Below are 18946 nucleotides of genomic sequence, written 5' to 3'. Positions count from 1 at the left end.
TCTTTTTTCTCCATCGTAAAATTATCTGAACTCTCCACAAATAATACCTCTTTCTGTCAATTATCCATCACGCTTTTCGTTGTGACTACAAGGTTGAATATCTAATTACTTTTCTTTGACAAGGCACAAGAGCCAGCTTTATTTTTAGGTCTAATTTTCCAGCTGTTTTCCAAGATCTAGAATTTATTCATAGTAAGAAGAAAGTACCACGGACTAATTTTCGGGGCTTCTCTGTATAACTTCAATAAACATAGGAAATTCAAACAGGTAGATAATACGTGTGCGATTTTCATTCAGCTAGCTGTTCGTTGAACAGTCAACTGAACGATGAAGACCGTTTTGCTCCGAATTTCCTCTTGTAAGAAATCGGAAAGTACGAGTTAAAGCTTCATTAAATTCTTCGTTTCGCAGAGAATACACCCACGGGTTTATGGCCGATGATGTAAACGCGGCCGCTTCGACGGGTGCCCACAACTTGGTGAAGGTAGATTTACCGCTAAAATGATGCACAAGAGAAGTTATTAGACTCGGCAACCAACAAACGACAAACAGACCAACCACAATGCTGATCGTCATCGCAGCCTTGAAGTTCTTTTTTCTTCTTTTCACAGCGTCTTGATTCTGCAAGGTATTGACAGTTATTCGCCTAGACTGCACTGAAGCGGCTTTTAAAATCCGAATAGAGCACAGTATGATGATAATCATCGGTATCAATACCGTTATGATTGTAAAAGAAATATATAATGTTGATAGACCTATTACATCCTCTACCAAGAACCTCGAGCAGGGGAGAACCAAGGACAAAAACCAAACAGTGGCTATCAGCACGTAACATCTTGTGTAGCTGAGAATGTCTTCGTAGCGGAGAGGATGAAAGATGGCGATATGTCTGTCCAGGGTTACACAGCATAAGTTGAATGTAGTAGCTACTGTTGTATGGATCCAAAGATAGTCGATAGCTTTGCCGTAGGTTTGTACACGATCTACATTGTAAGCTGTGTATCTAATAGATATCCACACGGGGTGTATAACGAATCCCACTAAAAGGTCCGCAGCTGCCAACGAAGACAGCAACAAGTTCGAAATTGTTCTTAGCGACCTTTTAGTGATGATCAACCACAACACAACCCCGTTTCCAATGATGGCCCCCAAACCTGTGAGACCATACCACGTTGACAACACTGCCTTTGCTGCGGTGCTCAAATCGTTATCATGTTCAGTGTAGTTCATGTTGACTTAAAAATAGTGTGAAGTAGCTGATTTGTGTTTCCGATTTATCTGGCAGAGTGACATTTTACATTGGCTCTTTCAGTTTCTGCTTTGATCAGTCATTTCGTCAGACCACGCAGCACTGGGTGCAGAAAGTTTTATTTTCCGGTGTTGTACTTTTACATCACAGGTTCACATGTTGTCATAGCTACTTCTCTTGAATTGATTTTAAAATTTCTTTTTTCTTCCTGTCGTTTAGTGACTGTTGGATATTTGTTCAACGAGTGACCATTACACTTTCCAAACACCTGTAATAGAATATTGATATGATCTAAGCCACATAAGAATAACCAATTAAGCAATATCATGGAAACAAAAGATGCAGGTGAATGGATCGTAAGGTAATGTTTTTCTTGAGGCGTCAGACGCAAACAGAATTTGTAAACAGGAATTCGAAAGATATAAAATTTTACAACGACCAAAACAATGGAGTTCAAAACCATAGAGAACAAAAGCAAGCACAGAAATGAGGAATTAAACTCAGTGTTCTGCATCCGTAACATGCAATTTTTACACAAATTAATTTACATCGCACCCAAAACCTGGAAGGAAACATTAGTCTCCCATTGTGTTTCTTTGTTTTATGTATTTGATTTCAGTATTTTTCCGGCCCTAGTGTGGGTTTGTTATTTTATTTTCGCAAGAGCTTCCAACGGTAGCATGTCCTAAGGGCGGATCAGTAAGTGTAAAAATTAACGTATCATCTAAGTATCCTGCATCAGCAAGGTAGTGTCTGTCTTCAAAAATTGCGTTTTAAATCATTTATGCACTGATTATGTTATGCGCCGTTTCATTCACACTTCAGTAGAGTGGCCACCCTCGGGGAAATAGGAGGTGGTGGCTGCTTAATAGAGGTTCGTAACGAATTAGAATAAGGCTTAGCACAAACGTCAATTTATTCAAATATAAACATACTCTAAGGCGACATGGAATCACATGAAGACAACGATAAATGTTTTCTTTTTTTATTCACTTTCTATTTCGGACTCTAATCTGTCATCACCTTTTCTTAAACAAAACCAAACTAAGCGTACTTAATTTCGGGTGGCCGCTTGATAGAGGTAAGGACAATAGAAAACCCTCATTGGGACGACCAAAAGGTGGCCGCGGCCGCTTAATGGAGGAGGCCGGTTAATAGGGGTTTTATTTACCGCATTTTACTAACAACAATTTCGGGACTTTGATAACTGGTCGCTTAAACAAATCCCATTTTCCAGCCCAAATTTTGCCCAAATCCCATTTCCCAGCTTTTGTGTTGCCCAAATCCAAGTCCTCATTTTTTTGGTTGCGATTCCTAGACCAAGTGTCTCAGCCAAGTCTCACTTTCCCAGAAAATGTTGGCAAATCCCAGTTTACCCTTTCAGGCCCCTCAGTAAAGAATCAAGTTCAAATATCACTGGCACCAGTGAAACCGGTTACTAGCCATATTCACAGTAAGAGCTATCTTCGGAAAAATGCAAATCATGCCAAACTTCAGCAGAGAAACCACCCCAATGCTGTTTTGCAGTCGACATTGGGACGGCGAAATCTGCTTCACATTTACTCATCTGTTGTGTTTCTCTGTGTTATTCTAACCATAACAGCTACTCTTGGGAACAGTTTGATCTTGTTCGCCCTTCACAAGGACAAGTCTCTCCACCCGCCATCAAAACTATTGCTTCGTTGTCTGACAGTCACCGATCTTTGTGTTGGTGTGATCGGGCAGCCGACAGCTATCACCTTATTATTATCCGCTATAAACGAAAACTGGAAACTTTGTCGAGTGGCTAAATACTTGGCGTATGTTACAACCACGATTTCCTCTGGCGTATCTTTGGCGACACTGACCGCTATAAGTGTGGACAGACTACTTGCTCTGTTATTGGGGTTACGATATAGACAAATTGTCACTGTAAAGCGCGTTCGTATGATCACCTTCCTCTTCTGGTTAAAAAGCAGCGCGGTCGGTTTTCTTTACATTTGGGATATGACTGCCTACTTCATCACAAGTGCTGTCTCGGTAATGTTACAGGTCATAATTTCAACTTATTCTTACGCAAGAATCTTTTACACTTTTCGACGTCTACAAAAACAACTAAACTTTACTTTTGGAGGTCAGGGTGGAAGTATTTCGCCAAAAATGGCGCGATATAAAAGGACAGTTTTCAATGCATTGTGGGTTCACCTCACACTGGCAATATGTTATCTTCCTTTCGCTGTAGTAATGACTTTAGCAGCTACAAAAGGATTAAGCCCGTCTCTTTTTCTGGCCGAGTCTATGGCGGTAAATTTCGTTTACCTCAATTCCTCACTGAATCCTATTCTTTATTGCTGGAAGATCAAAGAAGTTCGACAAGCAGTAAAGAAAACCTTAAGACAGTTTCGCCGGGCTTTTGTCTCAAAACCGGCTGAAAAGAATTAGTTTAGCAGAAACCTAGTATTAAATATCTTGCTGATTCCCACTTAGGGTTGTGCACATTATATTTAAGGTTTTCTCTACTGTGTTAATGCTCAATCTAATGAACAAAAAATCTCACTATTATGCTCGAAAGGCCTCGTTTTGCTCCATTATGCTCACATTATGCTCGCAAAAAAATATAATAATTACCCTTAACGCTTGTTACACTAATTTAGCATGAGCCACGCCTCAATGTAATACTCTATTGCTCTGGCTTGGTTATTTATAAACGAATTGAGCTTTATAGTAATGAAAATAACTCGCTCTGAGGCAGCACAAGAGGGTTGAATTAGCAAAACCTGTCGGCATGTGCTGTAATTTATCACGGATTACAGCTGTAGAATATCCTGTTTGCATTTTGAAAAATGGCCTTATCATCTCAAATATTGTTTTTAGTATATTGACATATTTGTAAAGCGCTCTTGAACCATGTAGTAAAGTTTTTGTTTTCTTTATCGTAAATTATTAAATAATCATATTAAATAAACATGAAAAATTCCACTCGCGCATTGCCTTTAGTATGTCCTCTCAATTCCTTGTTTGTTGATCTCTTCCAAAATGTTGATTTTCTTCCAAAATTCGTCCTCTAAGAAAAAAACTTCCCAGAAATCGGTTGTTTCGCAAGTAATACAATTACGGATTGCCTAATAACTTAGTTTTTTCAGGTAATTCTGTCATAATGGATAATTCACAGACAATGAAGTGCGCTGGAAGAGTGACAGTTGAGCTATTTACTCACCTGTAAGGGCTATATCGGTACGTGCGGCCCCAAAGGGAATGGTGTTTGGGATATGTTTTGGTCGAAAATTTGGGCATAGATTTTGGCAATTTAGGTACGAAACAGTTTATCTTTTTCACTTTGGCTTAGCATTGGGTATTTTGTTTACAAGAAACTGGTGGGTTTTTTTTTTGCGTCAACATGGCAATTTTGTAGCCCTTTTCAATGTTTACGGAAATGGAACCCATTTCTGGTCTGAAATAGGGTAAGGGTTTGAAGGTTCGGGCCGGACACTCCTACTGCCAAAACCTTTAGTGAATACCTCCCCGTTCGACTTCGCTTTGTTCTTGCTTGGAATTATTGCAAGAATATGTTTGACTCAAGTGGCACTGGTGTTGGTTCTGGGGTAGGAGCCAATGACAGTTATGTTAAACCCCCTCTCAGGTTGTGCGTAGGTCCGTGTCCAAGCAAACCAAGTGCTTGTCACTCGCCCCGATCGGAGTTCGCAAAAAATACTCCGCTACGCGTCGTATTCTCAACTGTCTTCGTGTTAATTTGCAAATGTGGTCAAACACGGTCTTTCATATTTGATATATTACGTCAAACGTATCAAGAGCGACTTGAGCAGGTTAAGGAATCGAAGAATCGAACGGGTAGTAAGTAAAGTACATACTTGATGGTTATGACAGACTGGAGCATGCGCTGTAGGTTCCAGGGCAAAGTAAATTCACATATCAACATTTCATGTCATCCCTGACCAAACTCTTCTTTGTGCCCACACAGAGAATTCTTAAGTTTGTAGTATTATCGTAACTCCTGTTAAGTTTTTAGTATAATCGTAACTCCTGTTTCACTAACATGGTTTAAAATGTAAGTTCAGGGTCTATTTTGTTTAACTTCTCTAGTAAATTAATCCAACAAGTGCTTTTCTTAGAATTTCTAGTGCCCCTTTCGGCTAACTAAAGGTTAAGTAATGACAACCTCGTCAGTCGCAAAGTTGCCATAGAGGCCATCCATGTTGTGCAAAAACGAGCACGGTGACCGCTACTTTCATTGCATTTTTCTGATGTATATAATATGATTACCAACTGGATGAAGTTTGAGAATTTTTTTAATACCCTTCTTTTTAAGCGTAATCACCTTAACTACTGAATTGAAAGAGATAATACGTCTCGCAAATGAGCACTGAATTTGCCCTTTTCGTTTGTCTATTTCTCCTTGAATTCGGTTCACAATCCATCTTCCTGATAATGCAAACAGAAATTAGCCCGTGCTCTTATAACAAAGCATTCCTCATTAATTTCTTTCAAACTGAGCATTTTGAGAAATGAAAAACAATCAGTTCTGATCGCCTTCGCTGTTAACTAATACGAGTGTCCCAAGCATGATGACCAAAGAACACTGACATCATAGCCAAATCACACGTCTTGCGACTTTCATCGTGTGCGGTTGTTCTGCTTTAGTTTTTCCCTTCCCATAATTAATCTCAATATTATAATTGCCTGCCGTCCAAACTTTCATTGATATGGTAATATATAAAACCAGAAGGATTTTAATACCATATGATAATAAAGATAAGTTATTACGTTTAAATTCCTTATTAAAGGCTCAAGTGCATATATCTGCATGCTTATTGTTTCGAATTAATATTGTTTCAATTCTCTGAATTTGATTGAGATAACACCTTTCTTTTATTGCGGAGTTGGGATATTAATTAAGAAAGTCCGAGACGGCAGATTGCGCTTTAAGAGAAGGCCTAAGGTTGTTTTAAATCAGTAGACATGACAATTTAATCTGACACTTAAAAAGTCAGTACAAAAGTTATCAATCGATTTCCTCAAATAACTTTCTAAGTAAAAGTGCGCCTTTCAATCGAAAATAATTATTACTTTAATGGCCAGTTTGATTTGCTTACAAATAGTTCGCGAGTGTGTTTACATTAGAGGATAGTGTTCTGTGAAATGACACAAGTTTCTACCCTCTAGATGATTTCTGCACGTCAAATCGACATGTTCTAACTTATTATTGAATGTTTATGAAGGTAACATCAGTCAAAGCAACAACGTTTCCCGTCTTAAACAATACACTGATCTCCAACCTTGAGAGGTTTCGACCTGATTAAATAAGATAAGCAAATAGAGGCAGAAACAATTAGAAAATATCATGACATCGCTTCGTTAAAGTGTAAACTATACACAACACCTTAGCCCAACGCGGACACTGAAAGAATTTGTTTTTTTAATTAGGACGATTTTTGACATCTTCTACTCCAAAGCAAAATTACTTGAGCGAATGAGGGAATAAAGCTTTATATGTCGAAGCCAACACACGTACGCCTTCACAACAAGAACTGTCTCGGAATATTGCAAATAATGTCGAACGTCAACATTGAAACAACCCGAATGCTCTTTTGCAGTCGACATTGGGATGGCGAAAGTTATCTGCTTCACATTTACACGTTTACTGTGTTTTTCTGTGTTACTCTAACCATAACAGCTACTCTTGGGAACAGTTTGATCTTGTTTGCCCTTCACAAGGACAAGTCTCTCCACCCGCCATCAAAACTATTGCTTCGTTGTCTGACAGTCACCGATCTTTGTGTTGGTGTGATCGGGCAGCCGACAGCTATCACCTTATTATTATCCGCTATAAACGAAAGCTGGAAACTTTGTCGAGTGGCTAAATATTTGGCGTATGTTACAACCACGATTTCTTCTGGCGTATCTTTAGCGACACTGACCGCTATAAGTGTGGAGAGACTACTTGCTCTGTTATTGCGGTTACGATATAGACAAGTTGTCATTGCAAAGCGCGTTCGTACGATCATCATCCTCTTCTGGTTAAAAAGCAGCGCGGTCGGTATTCTCTATGTTTGGGATATGACTGCCTACTTCATCACAAGTGCTGTATTAGTAATGTTACAGGTTATCATTTCTACTTATTCTTACGCAAGAATCTTTCGCACTATCCGACGTCAACAAACACAAGTACAAGATACTCTTGGAGGTCAGAGTGGAAGTGTTTCGCCAAATATGGCGCGATATAAAAAGACAGTTATCAATGCATTGTGGGTTCACCTCACACTGGCGACATGTTATCTTCCTTTCGCAGTAGTAATGACTGTAGCAGCAAGAAGAGGATTAGATTCGTCTCTTTTTTTGGCCGAGGATGTGGCAGTCAATTTCGTTTACCTCAATTCCTCACTGAATCCTATTCTCTATTGCTGGAAGATCAAAGAAGTTCGACAAGCAGTAAAGGAAACCTTAAGACAGTTTTGGGCTTGTCTCTCAACTTAATTATGAATAAAGTAGTATAGCAGAAACGTAGGCAAAATATTTTGGCTGAAAACCCACTTTGGGTTTGCTCATTACTGTATGCTCAAATTTTTCATTACTACATGCTAATGCTTGATACCCAAAAAATCTCACTGTGTAGTCAGGGGACTGGTGACGACACTCTATAACGTGTAAGGGCCGATAAAAAATTGCGAATGTAGCATTTATTATGTAGTTTATTGCGGATTACGTTTTTAGACTATCCTGATTATATTTTTGACAACTGACTTATTCATTTCTTAACGCCTTTAATCCTAATATTATTCACAACTGACTTATTCACTTTTGACAACTGACTTATTCATTTCTTCACGCCGTTAATCCTAATATTGTTATTTAGTAACTCCAAATAAAGTGTTCACTGCTCTTGAAGCATTGTGTGAAGTTTTTCGGTTTTTTTTTTTCCTTTATCGTAGGTCATTAATCGTGATTCCTTGAACTTTCCAGTAATGTTTAGAATTGTACATTGTTCACCTTCAGCGTTGATTGAATGTACTGGGTGTTTCATGTGAGTGTTTAAAGGTTTCTGAAAGCTCACGGGTTCGAGTACATCAACGGTGGAAAATAAAGTAAATTATCGAGTCCGAAAGTTTAGAGAGTCGTAATAAAACGTTTTCTGGAAGTTCTCGGTTTATTTTCGAGCCCATACAGTTTTCGGGAGTTTTGAGAATTCCATACCTGAACTTGAAAGGATGGAAGTAAATAATTTAAAAATGAAACCCTTACGCAAGTATCCATAATCTGAATTTGTAAATGTTTCTTTTCAAATTCAACTCTCTACAGCGTGCAGCCCATGAATTCTGGACACTATATATATTGGCCTGGCGTTGAATCTGTTGCTGATCTCGCTGTAAAATGGTATAGACGTCACCATGGCGTTTTCACCATAACTGTCTCTCGAAACTCGTCCTTCATTATTGACATTCAACTATGGGGATCAGTGGATTGAAAAATATACACGAAAACCAAATCACGATCAAATAATTGAAATGTGGTTTCAGCTGATGGAACCACGTCGAGAACTGATTAGAACGGACCAACGAGGCTGAACTCGCCCCCTAATAAAAAAACGTATTGAAAAACATATTGAACTGAATGAAAGAGACAAGACGTCCTACAAATGAGCACTGAATTTGCCATTTCCTTTAGTTTATTTCTCTCTGAATTCGGTTCACAATCCATCTGCCTGATATTATAAACTTAAAATTAGTGCTTTTATAACAAAGCATCATATTCCTCTTTAATTTCTCGCAAACTGAGCATTTTGAAAAGTGACAAACAATTAGTTCTGATCGCCTTCGCCCGTTAACTAATACGAGTGTCCTAAGCATGATGACTAAAGAAGAACAACCTCTAGTTCGTCACTTCATAGCCAGATTACATTTCCTGCTGCTTTCATCGTGTGTGGTTGTTCTGCTTCGGTTTTTCCTTTTCCATAATTAATCACAATAATATAATGGTCTGCGCTCCAAACATTCATTGATATGGTAATACATATATATAACAAGAAGGATTTAATACCATACGATAACAAAGGCGAGTTCTTATCAGTTTAAATTCGCTGGTAAGGGATTAAGCACATACAGCTGCATGCTTATTGTTTCGAATTAATGATGTTTCAATTCTCGGAATTAAATTCAGATAACACCTATCTTTCATTTACGGGGTTGGGATATTGATTGAGAAAGACCGAGACGGAAAAATTGAGCTTTAAATATTTAATCTGACACCTAAAAAGCCAGTACAAAAATTATAAATCGATTCCCTCAAATAATTTTTTGAGGTAAAAGTGCGCCTTTCAGTCGACAGTAATTATTACTTTAATTGTCAGTTTGATTTGCTTACAAATAGTTCGCCAGTGTGTTTACATTAGAGGATAGTATTTTGTTAATATAAATGACACAAGTTTCTACACTTAAGATGATTTCTGCACATCAGATCCATATGATCTAACTTATTATTGAATATTTATGAAGGTAACATCAGTAAAAGTAACGTTTCCCGTCTAAAAGAATACACTGACCTCCAACCTCGAGAGGTTTTGACCTGATTAAATAAGATAAGCAAATAGAGGCAGAAACAATTAGAAAATATCATGACATCGCTTTGTTAAAGTGTAAACTATACACAACACCTTAGCCCAACGCGGACACTGAAAGAATTTGTTTTTTAATTAGGGCGATTTTTGACATCTCTTATTCCAAAGCAAAATAACTTGGGCGAATGAGGAATAAAGATTCATATTTTGAAGCCAACACGCGTACACCTTCACAGCAAGAACTGTCTCAAATATTGTAAATAATGTCGAACGTCAACATTGAAACAACCCGAATGCTCTTTTGCAGTCGACATTGGGATGGCGAAAGTTATCTGCTTCACTTTTACACATTGACTGTGTTTTTCTGTGTTATTCTAACCATAACAGCTACTCTTGGGAACAGTTTGATCTTGTTCGCCCTTCACAAGGACAAGTCTCTCCACCCGCCATCAAAACTATTGCTTCGTTGTCTGACGGTCACCGATCTTTGTGTTGGTGTGATCGGGCAGCCGACAGCTATCACCTTATTATTATCCGCTATAAACGAAAACTGGAAACTTTGTCGAGTGGCTAAATATTTGGCGTATGTTACAACCACGATTTCTTCTGGCGTATCTTTAGCGACACTGACCGCTATAGGTGTGGACAGACTACTCGCTCTGTTGTTGGGTTTACGATATAGACGAGTTGTCACTGTAAAGCGCGTTCGTACGATCATCTTCCTCTTCTTGTTAAAAAGCAGCGCGGTCGGTTTTCTTTACATATGGGATGACTGCCTACTTTATCTCAAGTGCTGTATTGGTAATGTTAGAGGTTATAATTTCTACTTATTCTTACGCAAGAATCTTTCGCACTATTCGACGTCAACAAACACAAGTACAAGATACTCTTGGAGGTCAGAGTGGAAGTATTTCGCCAAATATGGCGCGATATGAAAAGACAGTTTTCAATGCATTGTGGGTTCACCTCACACTGGCAATATGTTATCTTCCTTTCGTTGTAGTAATGATTTTAGCAGCCACAAAAGGATTAAGCCCCTCTCTTTTTCTGGCCGAGTTTGTGGCAGTAAATTTAATTTACCTCAATTCCTCGCTGAATCCTGTTCTTTATTCCTGAAAGATCAGAGAGGTTCGACAAGCAGTAAACGAAACCAAGACAGTTTTGGGCTTGCTTCTTAACTTAATTGAGAAAAAAGGCTAAAAAGTAGTATAACAGAAATCTAGCGTTAGATATCTTGCCTGATTTTGTTTTCCACATTATGCTCAAAGTTTTCACTAATATACTAATGCTCGATAGCCAGAAAATCTCGCTGTTAAACTCCAGTGGCCTCATTATGCTACATCACGCTCACGTCAAAAAAGCTAATGTTTACCTTTGACGTTTGACACTGCTCTCACTTGTTTATTTATAATAAATGAGTTTTCAAGTAATTAATAAAAAAAGTCGCTCTAGTGCAGCACAAAAGGATTTAATTAGGAAAACCTGTCGGCATATGCTGTGTGTACTGTGTAGTCAGGCGACTGGTGACGACACGTTTTTACGAGTGCGTGCGGATGAAGAATTACGGATGAAGAATTACGGATGCAGAATTACGGATGCAGAATTACGGATGCAGAATTTACTACGGATACAGCCTACCCTGTTTGCATTTTTTAAACATGACTTATTCATTTCTTAACGAATTTAATCCTAATATTCTTATCTAACATTTTAAAATATCTGTAAACGCTCTTGAAGTTTTTCTTTCTTTTTTCTCCATTGTAAAATTATCTGAACTCTCCACAAATAATACCTCTTTCTGTCAATTATCCATCACGCTTTTCGTTGTGACTACAAGGTTGAATATCTAATTACTTTTCTTTGACAAAGACACAAGAGCCAGCTTTATTTTTAGTTCTAATTTTCCAGTTGTTTTCCAAGATCTAGAATTTATTCATAGTAAGAAGAAAGTACCACGGACTAATTTCCGGGGCTTTTCTGTATAACTTCAATAAACATAGGAAATTCAAACAGGTAGATAATACATGTGCGATTTTCATTCAGCTAGCTGTTCGTTGAACCGTCAACTGAACGATGAAGACCGTTTTGCTCCGAATTTCGTCTTGTAAGAAATCGCAAAGTACGAGTTAAAGCTTCATTAAATTCTTCGTTTCGCAAACAATACACCCACGGGTTTATGGTCGATGATGTAAACGCGGCCGCTTCGACGGGTGCCCACAACTTGGTGAAGGTAGATTTACCGCTAAAATGATGCACAAGAGAAGTTATTAGACTCGGCAACCAACAAACGACAAACAGACCAACCACAATGCTGATCGTCATCGCAGCCTTGAAGTTCTTTTTTCTTCTTTTCACAGCGTCTTGATTCTGCAAGGTATTGACAGTTATTCGCCTAGACTGCACTGAAGCGGCTTTTAAAATCCGAATAGAGCACAGTATGATGATAATCATCGGTATCAATACCGTTATGATTGTAAAAGAAATATATAATGTTGATAGACCTATTACATCCTCTACCAAGAACCTCGAACAGGGGAGAACCAAGGACAAAAACCAAACAGTGGCTATCAGCACGTAACATCTTGTGTAGCTGAGAATGTCTTCGTAGCGGAGAGGATGAAAGATGGCGATATGTCTGTCCAGGGTTACACAGCATAAGTTGAATGTAGTAGCTACTGTTGTATGAATCCAAAGATAGTCGATAGCTTTGCCGTAGGTTTGTACACGATCTACATTGTAAGCTGTGTATCTAATAGATATCCACACGGGCTGTATAACGAATCCCACTAAAAGGTCCGCAGCTGCCAACGAAGACAGCAACAAGTTCGAAATTGTTCTTAGCGACCTTTTAGTGATGATCAACCACAACACAACCCCGTTTCCAATGATGGCCCCCAAACCTGTGAGACCATACCACGTTGACAACACTGCCTTTGCTGCGGTGCTCAAATCGTTATCATGTTCAGTGTAGTTCATGTTGACTTAAAAATAGTGTGAAGTAGCTGATTTGTGTTTCCGATTTATCTGGCAGAGTGACATTTTACATTGGCTCTTTCAGTTTCTGCTTTGATCAGTCATTTCGTCAGACCACGCAGCACTGGGTGCAGAAAGTTTTATTTTCCGGTGTTGTACTTTTACATCACAGGTTCACATGTTGTCATAGCTACTTCTCTTGAATTGATTTTAAAATTTCTTTTTTTTTTTCTGTCGTTTAGTGACTGTTGGATATTTGTTCCAAACACCTGTAATAGAATATTGATATGATCTAAGCCACATAAGAATAACCAATTAAGCAATATCATGGAAACAAAAGATGCAGGTGAATGGATCGTAAGGTAATGTTTTTCCTGAGGCGTCAGACGCAAACAGAATTTGTAAACAGGAATTCGAAAGATATAAAATTTTACAACGACCAAAACAATGGGGTTCAAAACCGTAGAGAACAAAAGCAAGCACAGAAATGAGGAATTAAACTCAGTGTTCTGCATCCGTAACATGCAATTTTTACACAAATTAATTTACATCGCACCCAAAACCTGGAAGGAAACATTTGTCTCCCATTGTGTTTCTTTGTTTTATGTATTTGATTTCAGTATTTTTCCGGCCCTAGTGTGGGTTTGTTATTTTATTTTCGCAAGAGCTTCCAACGGTAGCATGTCCTAAGGGCGGATCAGTAAGTGTAAAAATTAACGTGTCATCTATGTATCCTGCATCAGCAAGGTAGTGTCTGTCTTCAAAAATTACGTTTTAAATCATTTATGCACTGATTGTGGCCACCCTCGGGGAAATAGGAGGTGGTGGCTGCTTAATAGAGGTTCGTAACGAATTAGAATAAGGCTTAGCACAAACGTCAATTTATTCAAATATAAACATACTCTAAGGCGACATGGAATCACATGAAGACAACGATAAATGTTTTCTTTTTTTATTCACTTTCTATTTCTGACTCTAATCTGTCATCACCTTTTCTTAAACAAAACCAAACTACGCGCACTTAATTTTGGGTGGCCGCTTGATACAGGTAAGGACAATAGAAAACCCGAATTGGGACGACCAAAAGGTGGCCGCGGCCGCTTAATGGAGGAGGCCGGTCAATAGGGGTTTTATTTACCACATTTTATTGACAACAATTTCGGGACTTTGATAACTGGTCGCAAATCCCATTTTCCAGCCCAAATTTTTTTTTTGTGTTGCCCAAATCCAAGTCCTCATTTTTTTGGTTGCGATTCCTAGACTTAGTGTCTCAGCCAAGTCTCACTTTCCCAGAAAATGTTGGCAAATCCCAGTTTACCCCTTCAGGCCCCTCAGTAAAGAATCAAGTTCAAATATCACTGGCACCAGTGAAACCGGTTACTAGAGAAACCAAGGGAACAAGCAAAACTGTCCGTATCACCCGGGTGCTCCCATTAAGCCGGCTCTCAAAATAAGCGTCATGGATACAAGTAGATAAAAGTTTTATAGACATAAAGACTAGGGCATACAATTTAAAAGTGACAGGATGAAGTTAATACCTTAACTGCACCTTAAATTCAAAGTGCCAAATAAGTACAATAGCGAACGGGTATTTGCCGGTAACTATATACAATATACATGCACGTACTTTACGTGGCCATAAGCCGTGTTCCTTCTGGTAGCTTTACATGTAGCTTTGGAACAGGGCAATGAATTAGACCGATGGGAACTCCGCAACAAAGGGCTCTTTGATGCAGAGGCAAAATCCTTCCATTAATTTCAATTTACAGTGGACCAGTCCATTTAGCTCTCCACTTCTGGAGCTCTATTAACGTCACGATCACAGAAAAGGCAGGTCAGTCAAGGCTAAAACCGTCAATTCAATTGGAGTTGATGTATTCAAAGTTCGGTCTGCGTGTTAACATATTCAAATAGTGTGATTTAGCCAATTTTTAAGCAGACACATTTTTTATTATTCAGCCAGCAAATATTGCTGTAAAATAATGTGGCAAACTGGTACACGATGAGAAGGAGAATTCTGACCGATAGCGAGATGGAGAACTAAATGGACTGGTCCACTGAAAATTGAAATTAATGGAAGGATTTGCTTCTGTATTAAAGCCCTATGTTGCCGAGTTGCCATCGGTCTAATTCATTGCCCTGTTCCAAGGCTACATGTAAAGCTACCAGAAGAAACACGGCTTATGGCCGCACAAAATACGTGCATGCATAATGTATAGTTACCGGCAAATACCCGTTCGCTATTGCATTATTTGGCACTTTGAATTTAACTGGTTCACGATGAGGAGAATTCTGAGTGGTCCGAATGTTGTATTAAGGCGCCATTGAGATGGACAGCTCACGGTGATGAGAGTTCCTTTTTAAAGTGTCCAGCTGATATCAGACTTATCGATCGATTAAACATCCGTCATTCAACAGGCAAATGCGCGTTATATATGTCATACAACCGATCAACAAAAAACTATTAGGCCAGAAAAGCCAATTGCTGAACGAACACCTGCGATGTAAAAAAACCGAAGGCAATAACTTGAAGGCAAGTCATTCTCAAAGATTTACCAAACTTTGCAGCTGACCAACGTTAATAACCCCACATTCACGGGCGAGAAAGGCCTTTGGAACAAGAAGAACACTTTAAAAATTACGATTCGAACGAAAATCTGCCGCTTGTTAAATCCGTTTTTGCTTAAGCTAGTTTTTTAGAGCAGCCTTCAAAAAGATGGCAAACTTAAGCGACCAAACCAGCGAAGAAATGTTTGACGGATATCTGTTTTGTTCCAGTTCAGTTTCGGGCAGCGAGAATTATCGGTTCATTGCCCTTCACTGCATTTCTATGGCGTCGTTCTGCATTGTTCTTACTATTACAGCTACTATTGGGAACAGTTTGATCCTACTCGCCCTTCACAAGGAGACTTCTCTAAATCCGGCATCAAAGCTATTGCTTCGTTCTCTAGCAATCACGGATCTTGGTGTTGGCGTACTAGGCCAGCCTCTAACGGTCGCTGTTATTTTCTCAGCTTTATTTGAACGCCTGCATCTTAGTCGAGTTATTCAAATATGGTCTCAGTGTATCAACGGAATATTCTGTGTTGTATCCATATTAACATTGACCACAATCAGTGTGGACAGACTTCTCGCTCTGTTATTGAGGTTACGATACAGACAAGTCGTTACTCTCAAGCGAGTTCGCGTGGCCGTTTTCCTTTTTTGGGTTCCAACCAGTGTGGCTGGCTTTCTTTCTGTTTGGATCATTCCTCTTTTCTACTTATACATCTTCTGGTTACTCACTTTCCTTCCTGCAATCATAATTTCAACTTATTCTTATACGAGAATCTTTTTTATAATACGACGTCTGCAAATGCAGTTACAAGACACACATGGAGGCCAAACAGGAAATACCGGACTTAACATGGCGCGATACAAAAAGACAGTTTTCAATGCATTGTGGGTTCACCTTACTTTGGTAGCATGTTATCTTCCAACTACTGTAGTATCGGCAGTCTCGATAGCTCAAGGCGTAAGTGTTACTCTTTTACTCGCACAAGTATGGGTATTTACCCTAATCTACCTTAATTCGTCGTTAAACCCAGTTCTTTACTGCTGGAAGATCAAGGAAGTTCGACAGGCAGTGAAAGAAACCATAACAGGGCTTTGCGCTTGTTTCTCGTCTTGAAAAAAAAAAGGAAGGCGAAAAAAAAAAAAAAAAAAAAAAACGCTGTATATAAGGTTGTTCACCTACGCTTACGTTGCTTAACTATAACAATATCACCTCTGCTAAAATTAAAGAAGCTTTATCTGGAAGCAGTTTACGTCAGCTCTTGAACTTAAAAGCGAAAACATTACCAATTCCGCGATTAAGTACACAAATGTCCATTGCAATTTACTAAAGAACGTTACGTCAGTTTAGTTTCTATATTTCAAAAAACAGTGGGTCATAAAGCAAACCAACCTCTCTCTTTAGCGTAACTAAGTCCCTCCAATATCCTCTAATTGAAACGGAGTTAATGCCCCGCGTTTAAAAGCCGGTATCACACCATTACCAATCCTCGTTACCTTATTTCCTCAGTTGATCGCCCGGGGTGCTAATTTCGAACTTTGGTTTCTTCCTTGTAAATTTACAGGATTGATTCGATTCTATTTTTATGCAACTATAAATTACATTTGTCAAGAAACCTAGAGTACTCAAGGATACGATATATTAGAGAGGGAATAATTAAACTTTTAATAAAAAAAATAAAGAAGTATTTCTTTAACATATACTTCGAATCAATAAAACTGAAACAAATAATAGTCAGGCTAAGAACCTAGTTGTGTCAGTCAGGATTGGAGAAGATAGAAGCTTTAATCGGGAAACAAGAAACCTTGAAAACTTTGAAGTTTTCTTGTTTCTCGGTGAAAGCTTTTATATGGTCTCGGCCATGGTAGCGAGCTGCTTTCTTTGTTTTTGTTTTTGTTTTTTCCACCTAATTCATGGTCAATACGTATAATTTAGGAAATCATTTCAAACAATATACATACTGTATGCGGAAGCATTGCAGAAACCAGGAACTGACATCGAGTTCGGTTTTGTAGCCTTTCCAGCGGAGATAATCTGCATTTTTAATTAGGTTAACGAGGAGCGTTGGTCGCAACTTTCACAACTACTATTAAAGATCTTTCATTAAACTGAATCTGAGGAAAATGGCCCACTTCGTATTACGCATCGTTCTTTACAATAAACACCAGACTTTCTTGGAGATACGGTTTAATCGCACTCGGCGTGAAATGATGTAATCCCTTTTCGGTCCATTAAAGCTCGCGATCACTAAATTTTGAAAAAATGCCAGTCATTCGTCATTTAATTAACGCGCGGTTTTCCGTACTGAAGTGGTTTCTTTGAATTCTAAGATACATTTGGCCAATGTTCAAACACATACTTTATGCGAGCAGTAATGTTCTTCTCGAAGTCACTCCGGTAAATTTTGACACAGTTCTGCATGTGTGTGATTTCATTCTCTAGGGAAATAAATTGAACAGGCGGAGAAGTCGAGATAGTAGGCGGCCAAATTTTGCCACTGATTTCAATTAACACCAAAATTAAAAATATCTTTTCTAGTTCTCTAAAACCGGCATTGGGTGTAGATTGCCTTTGGGTAAACATGACACGATTCAATGTTCAACCGGCTTGTTTACATATCACATAATGTCCGTTCAGTGTACTTTAGAGGATTTACTGGCCTTTATTTCTTCAAAGTTTCAGTGTAAAAGGCGCATGAATGTTTAGTTAGCGCGTCAGTCAGGTCAGCCATAAGATATAAGCATCATTCAATCTGTAAGCAACGTTCGTGACTGTGGAGATCGACCTCAATTTTCGATGTGTTGAGCTGATATTTAACTAATCCGTTTAAACGTCCGTCTCTAAATGGAAAGTACACTTAAAATCTAGGGGGAAGTGCAGTATTTGATATCATGTCTTATGTCTTCCGGTCCACTCAGTCAAAATTAGCATGACCGTGAAAACGTCGTGCAGGTGTGCGCAAGCCTTCCAATTCAAAAACAACACCGACCACGGCGAAACACAGCAGACCATCTAGAAACAGTCACAGGATAAGAAGAACTTTGAGAAGAAAATAGTTGTGCTGACTACAACGGAAACTAAACGACCTTTTTACTTCTCAGAGGAAAAGACTGAGAACTGGATGCGCCAAGAGGAAGGATGTTCACTTATTTCGGTATTAATGGAGGAAGACAAAGTACTTTAAGTAACTATAATTGTTTAAGCTTTCATCAACATTGCATTTATTCTGTTACAAATGATATATTACACCTTTAATTTCTCTGAATAAAGATAATACCAATACTTCTTTTTCCACTCTCGGAAAATAAATATAGTCATTTTCATATTTAACATTCTTGCCAGATAAATTATATTAATTCTTGTGATATCATTTCTTGACGTTCATATTAAATATAGTTATTTTCATATTTAATATTCTTGCCAGACATATTATATTAATTCTTGTGATATCATTTCTCGACGTTCACATTAAAAATACCTCTCCAAAAGGATATTTGATAATTATTCTATCTCGCTAAAATTGTCGTTATCGTCGTGTTACTTTTTTTCCAAAGTCCCAGCTTAGAATTCCAACAACAAATGCTGTGCTTACGTTCCTAAAAATAGATTCATGTTATAATAT

At 38.4% G+C, this 18946-nt stretch overlaps 4 protein-coding genes and 2 pseudogenes across 4 annotated transcripts; 4 read left to right on the top strand and 2 right to left on the bottom strand.

Moving 5' to 3' along the window:
* Positions 1-297: 297 nt before the first annotated feature.
* Positions 298-1527, bottom strand: LOC145481766 (adenosine receptor A2a-like). Its single transcript, XM_081460327.1, has one exon. It carries the CDS (start codon positions 1228-1230, stop codon positions 298-300), a length of 933 nt encoding a protein of 310 aa, XP_081316453.1. The 5' UTR covers positions 1231-1527.
* A 1196-nt stretch (positions 1528-2723) lies between these two features.
* On the top strand, positions 2724-3670 carry LOC145481675 (adenosine receptor A3-like; annotated as a pseudogene).
* Positions 3671-6643: 2973 nt separating this feature from the next.
* LOC145483473 (melanocyte-stimulating hormone receptor-like) lies at positions 6644-7808 on the top strand. Its single transcript, XM_081461982.1, has one exon. It carries the CDS (start codon positions 6737-6739, stop codon positions 7718-7720), a length of 984 nt encoding a protein of 327 aa, XP_081318108.1. The 5' UTR covers positions 6644-6736; the 3' UTR covers positions 7721-7808.
* A 2252-nt stretch (positions 7809-10060) lies between these two features.
* Positions 10061-10997, top strand: LOC145481583 (adenosine receptor A3-like; annotated as a pseudogene).
* Positions 10998-11802: 805 nt separating this feature from the next.
* LOC145483462 (adenosine receptor A2a-like) lies at positions 11803-13062 on the bottom strand. The gene has a single exon (XM_081461972.1). It carries the CDS (start codon positions 12771-12773, stop codon positions 11841-11843), a length of 933 nt encoding a protein of 310 aa, XP_081318098.1. The 5' UTR covers positions 12774-13062; the 3' UTR covers positions 11803-11840.
* Positions 13063-14017: 955 nt separating this feature from the next.
* LOC145493983 (adenosine receptor A3-like) lies at positions 14018-16467 on the top strand. The gene has a single exon (XM_081473463.1). It carries the CDS (start codon positions 15487-15489, stop codon positions 16438-16440), a length of 954 nt encoding a protein of 317 aa, XP_081329589.1. The 5' UTR covers positions 14018-15486; the 3' UTR covers positions 16441-16467.
* Positions 16468-18946: the final 2479 nt, after the last annotated feature.

This window comes from Orbicella franksi, chromosome 1 (genome assembly GCF_964199315.1).
Source record: "Orbicella franksi chromosome 1, jaOrbFran1.1, whole genome shotgun sequence".
Lineage (NCBI taxonomy): Eukaryota > Metazoa > Cnidaria > Anthozoa > Scleractinia > Merulinidae > Orbicella > Orbicella franksi.
Note: the sequence above shows the minus strand (reverse complement) of the source record. Positions and strands in the feature narration are given on the sequence as shown.

What these genes read in the sequence shown, in the direction of transcription:
- LOC145481766 (XM_081460327.1), bottom strand. Translation starts at nt 1,230, where the DNA reads ATGAACTACACTGAACATGATAACGATTTGAGCACCGCAGCAAAGGCA.
- LOC145483473 (XM_081461982.1), top strand. Translation starts at nt 6,737, where the DNA reads ATGTCGAAGCCAACACACGTACGCCTTCACAACAAGAACTGTCTCGGA.
- LOC145483462 (XM_081461972.1), bottom strand. Translation starts at nt 12,773, where the DNA reads ATGAACTACACTGAACATGATAACGATTTGAGCACCGCAGCAAAGGCA.
- LOC145493983 (XM_081473463.1), top strand. Translation starts at nt 15,487, where the DNA reads ATGGCAAACTTAAGCGACCAAACCAGCGAAGAAATGTTTGACGGATAT.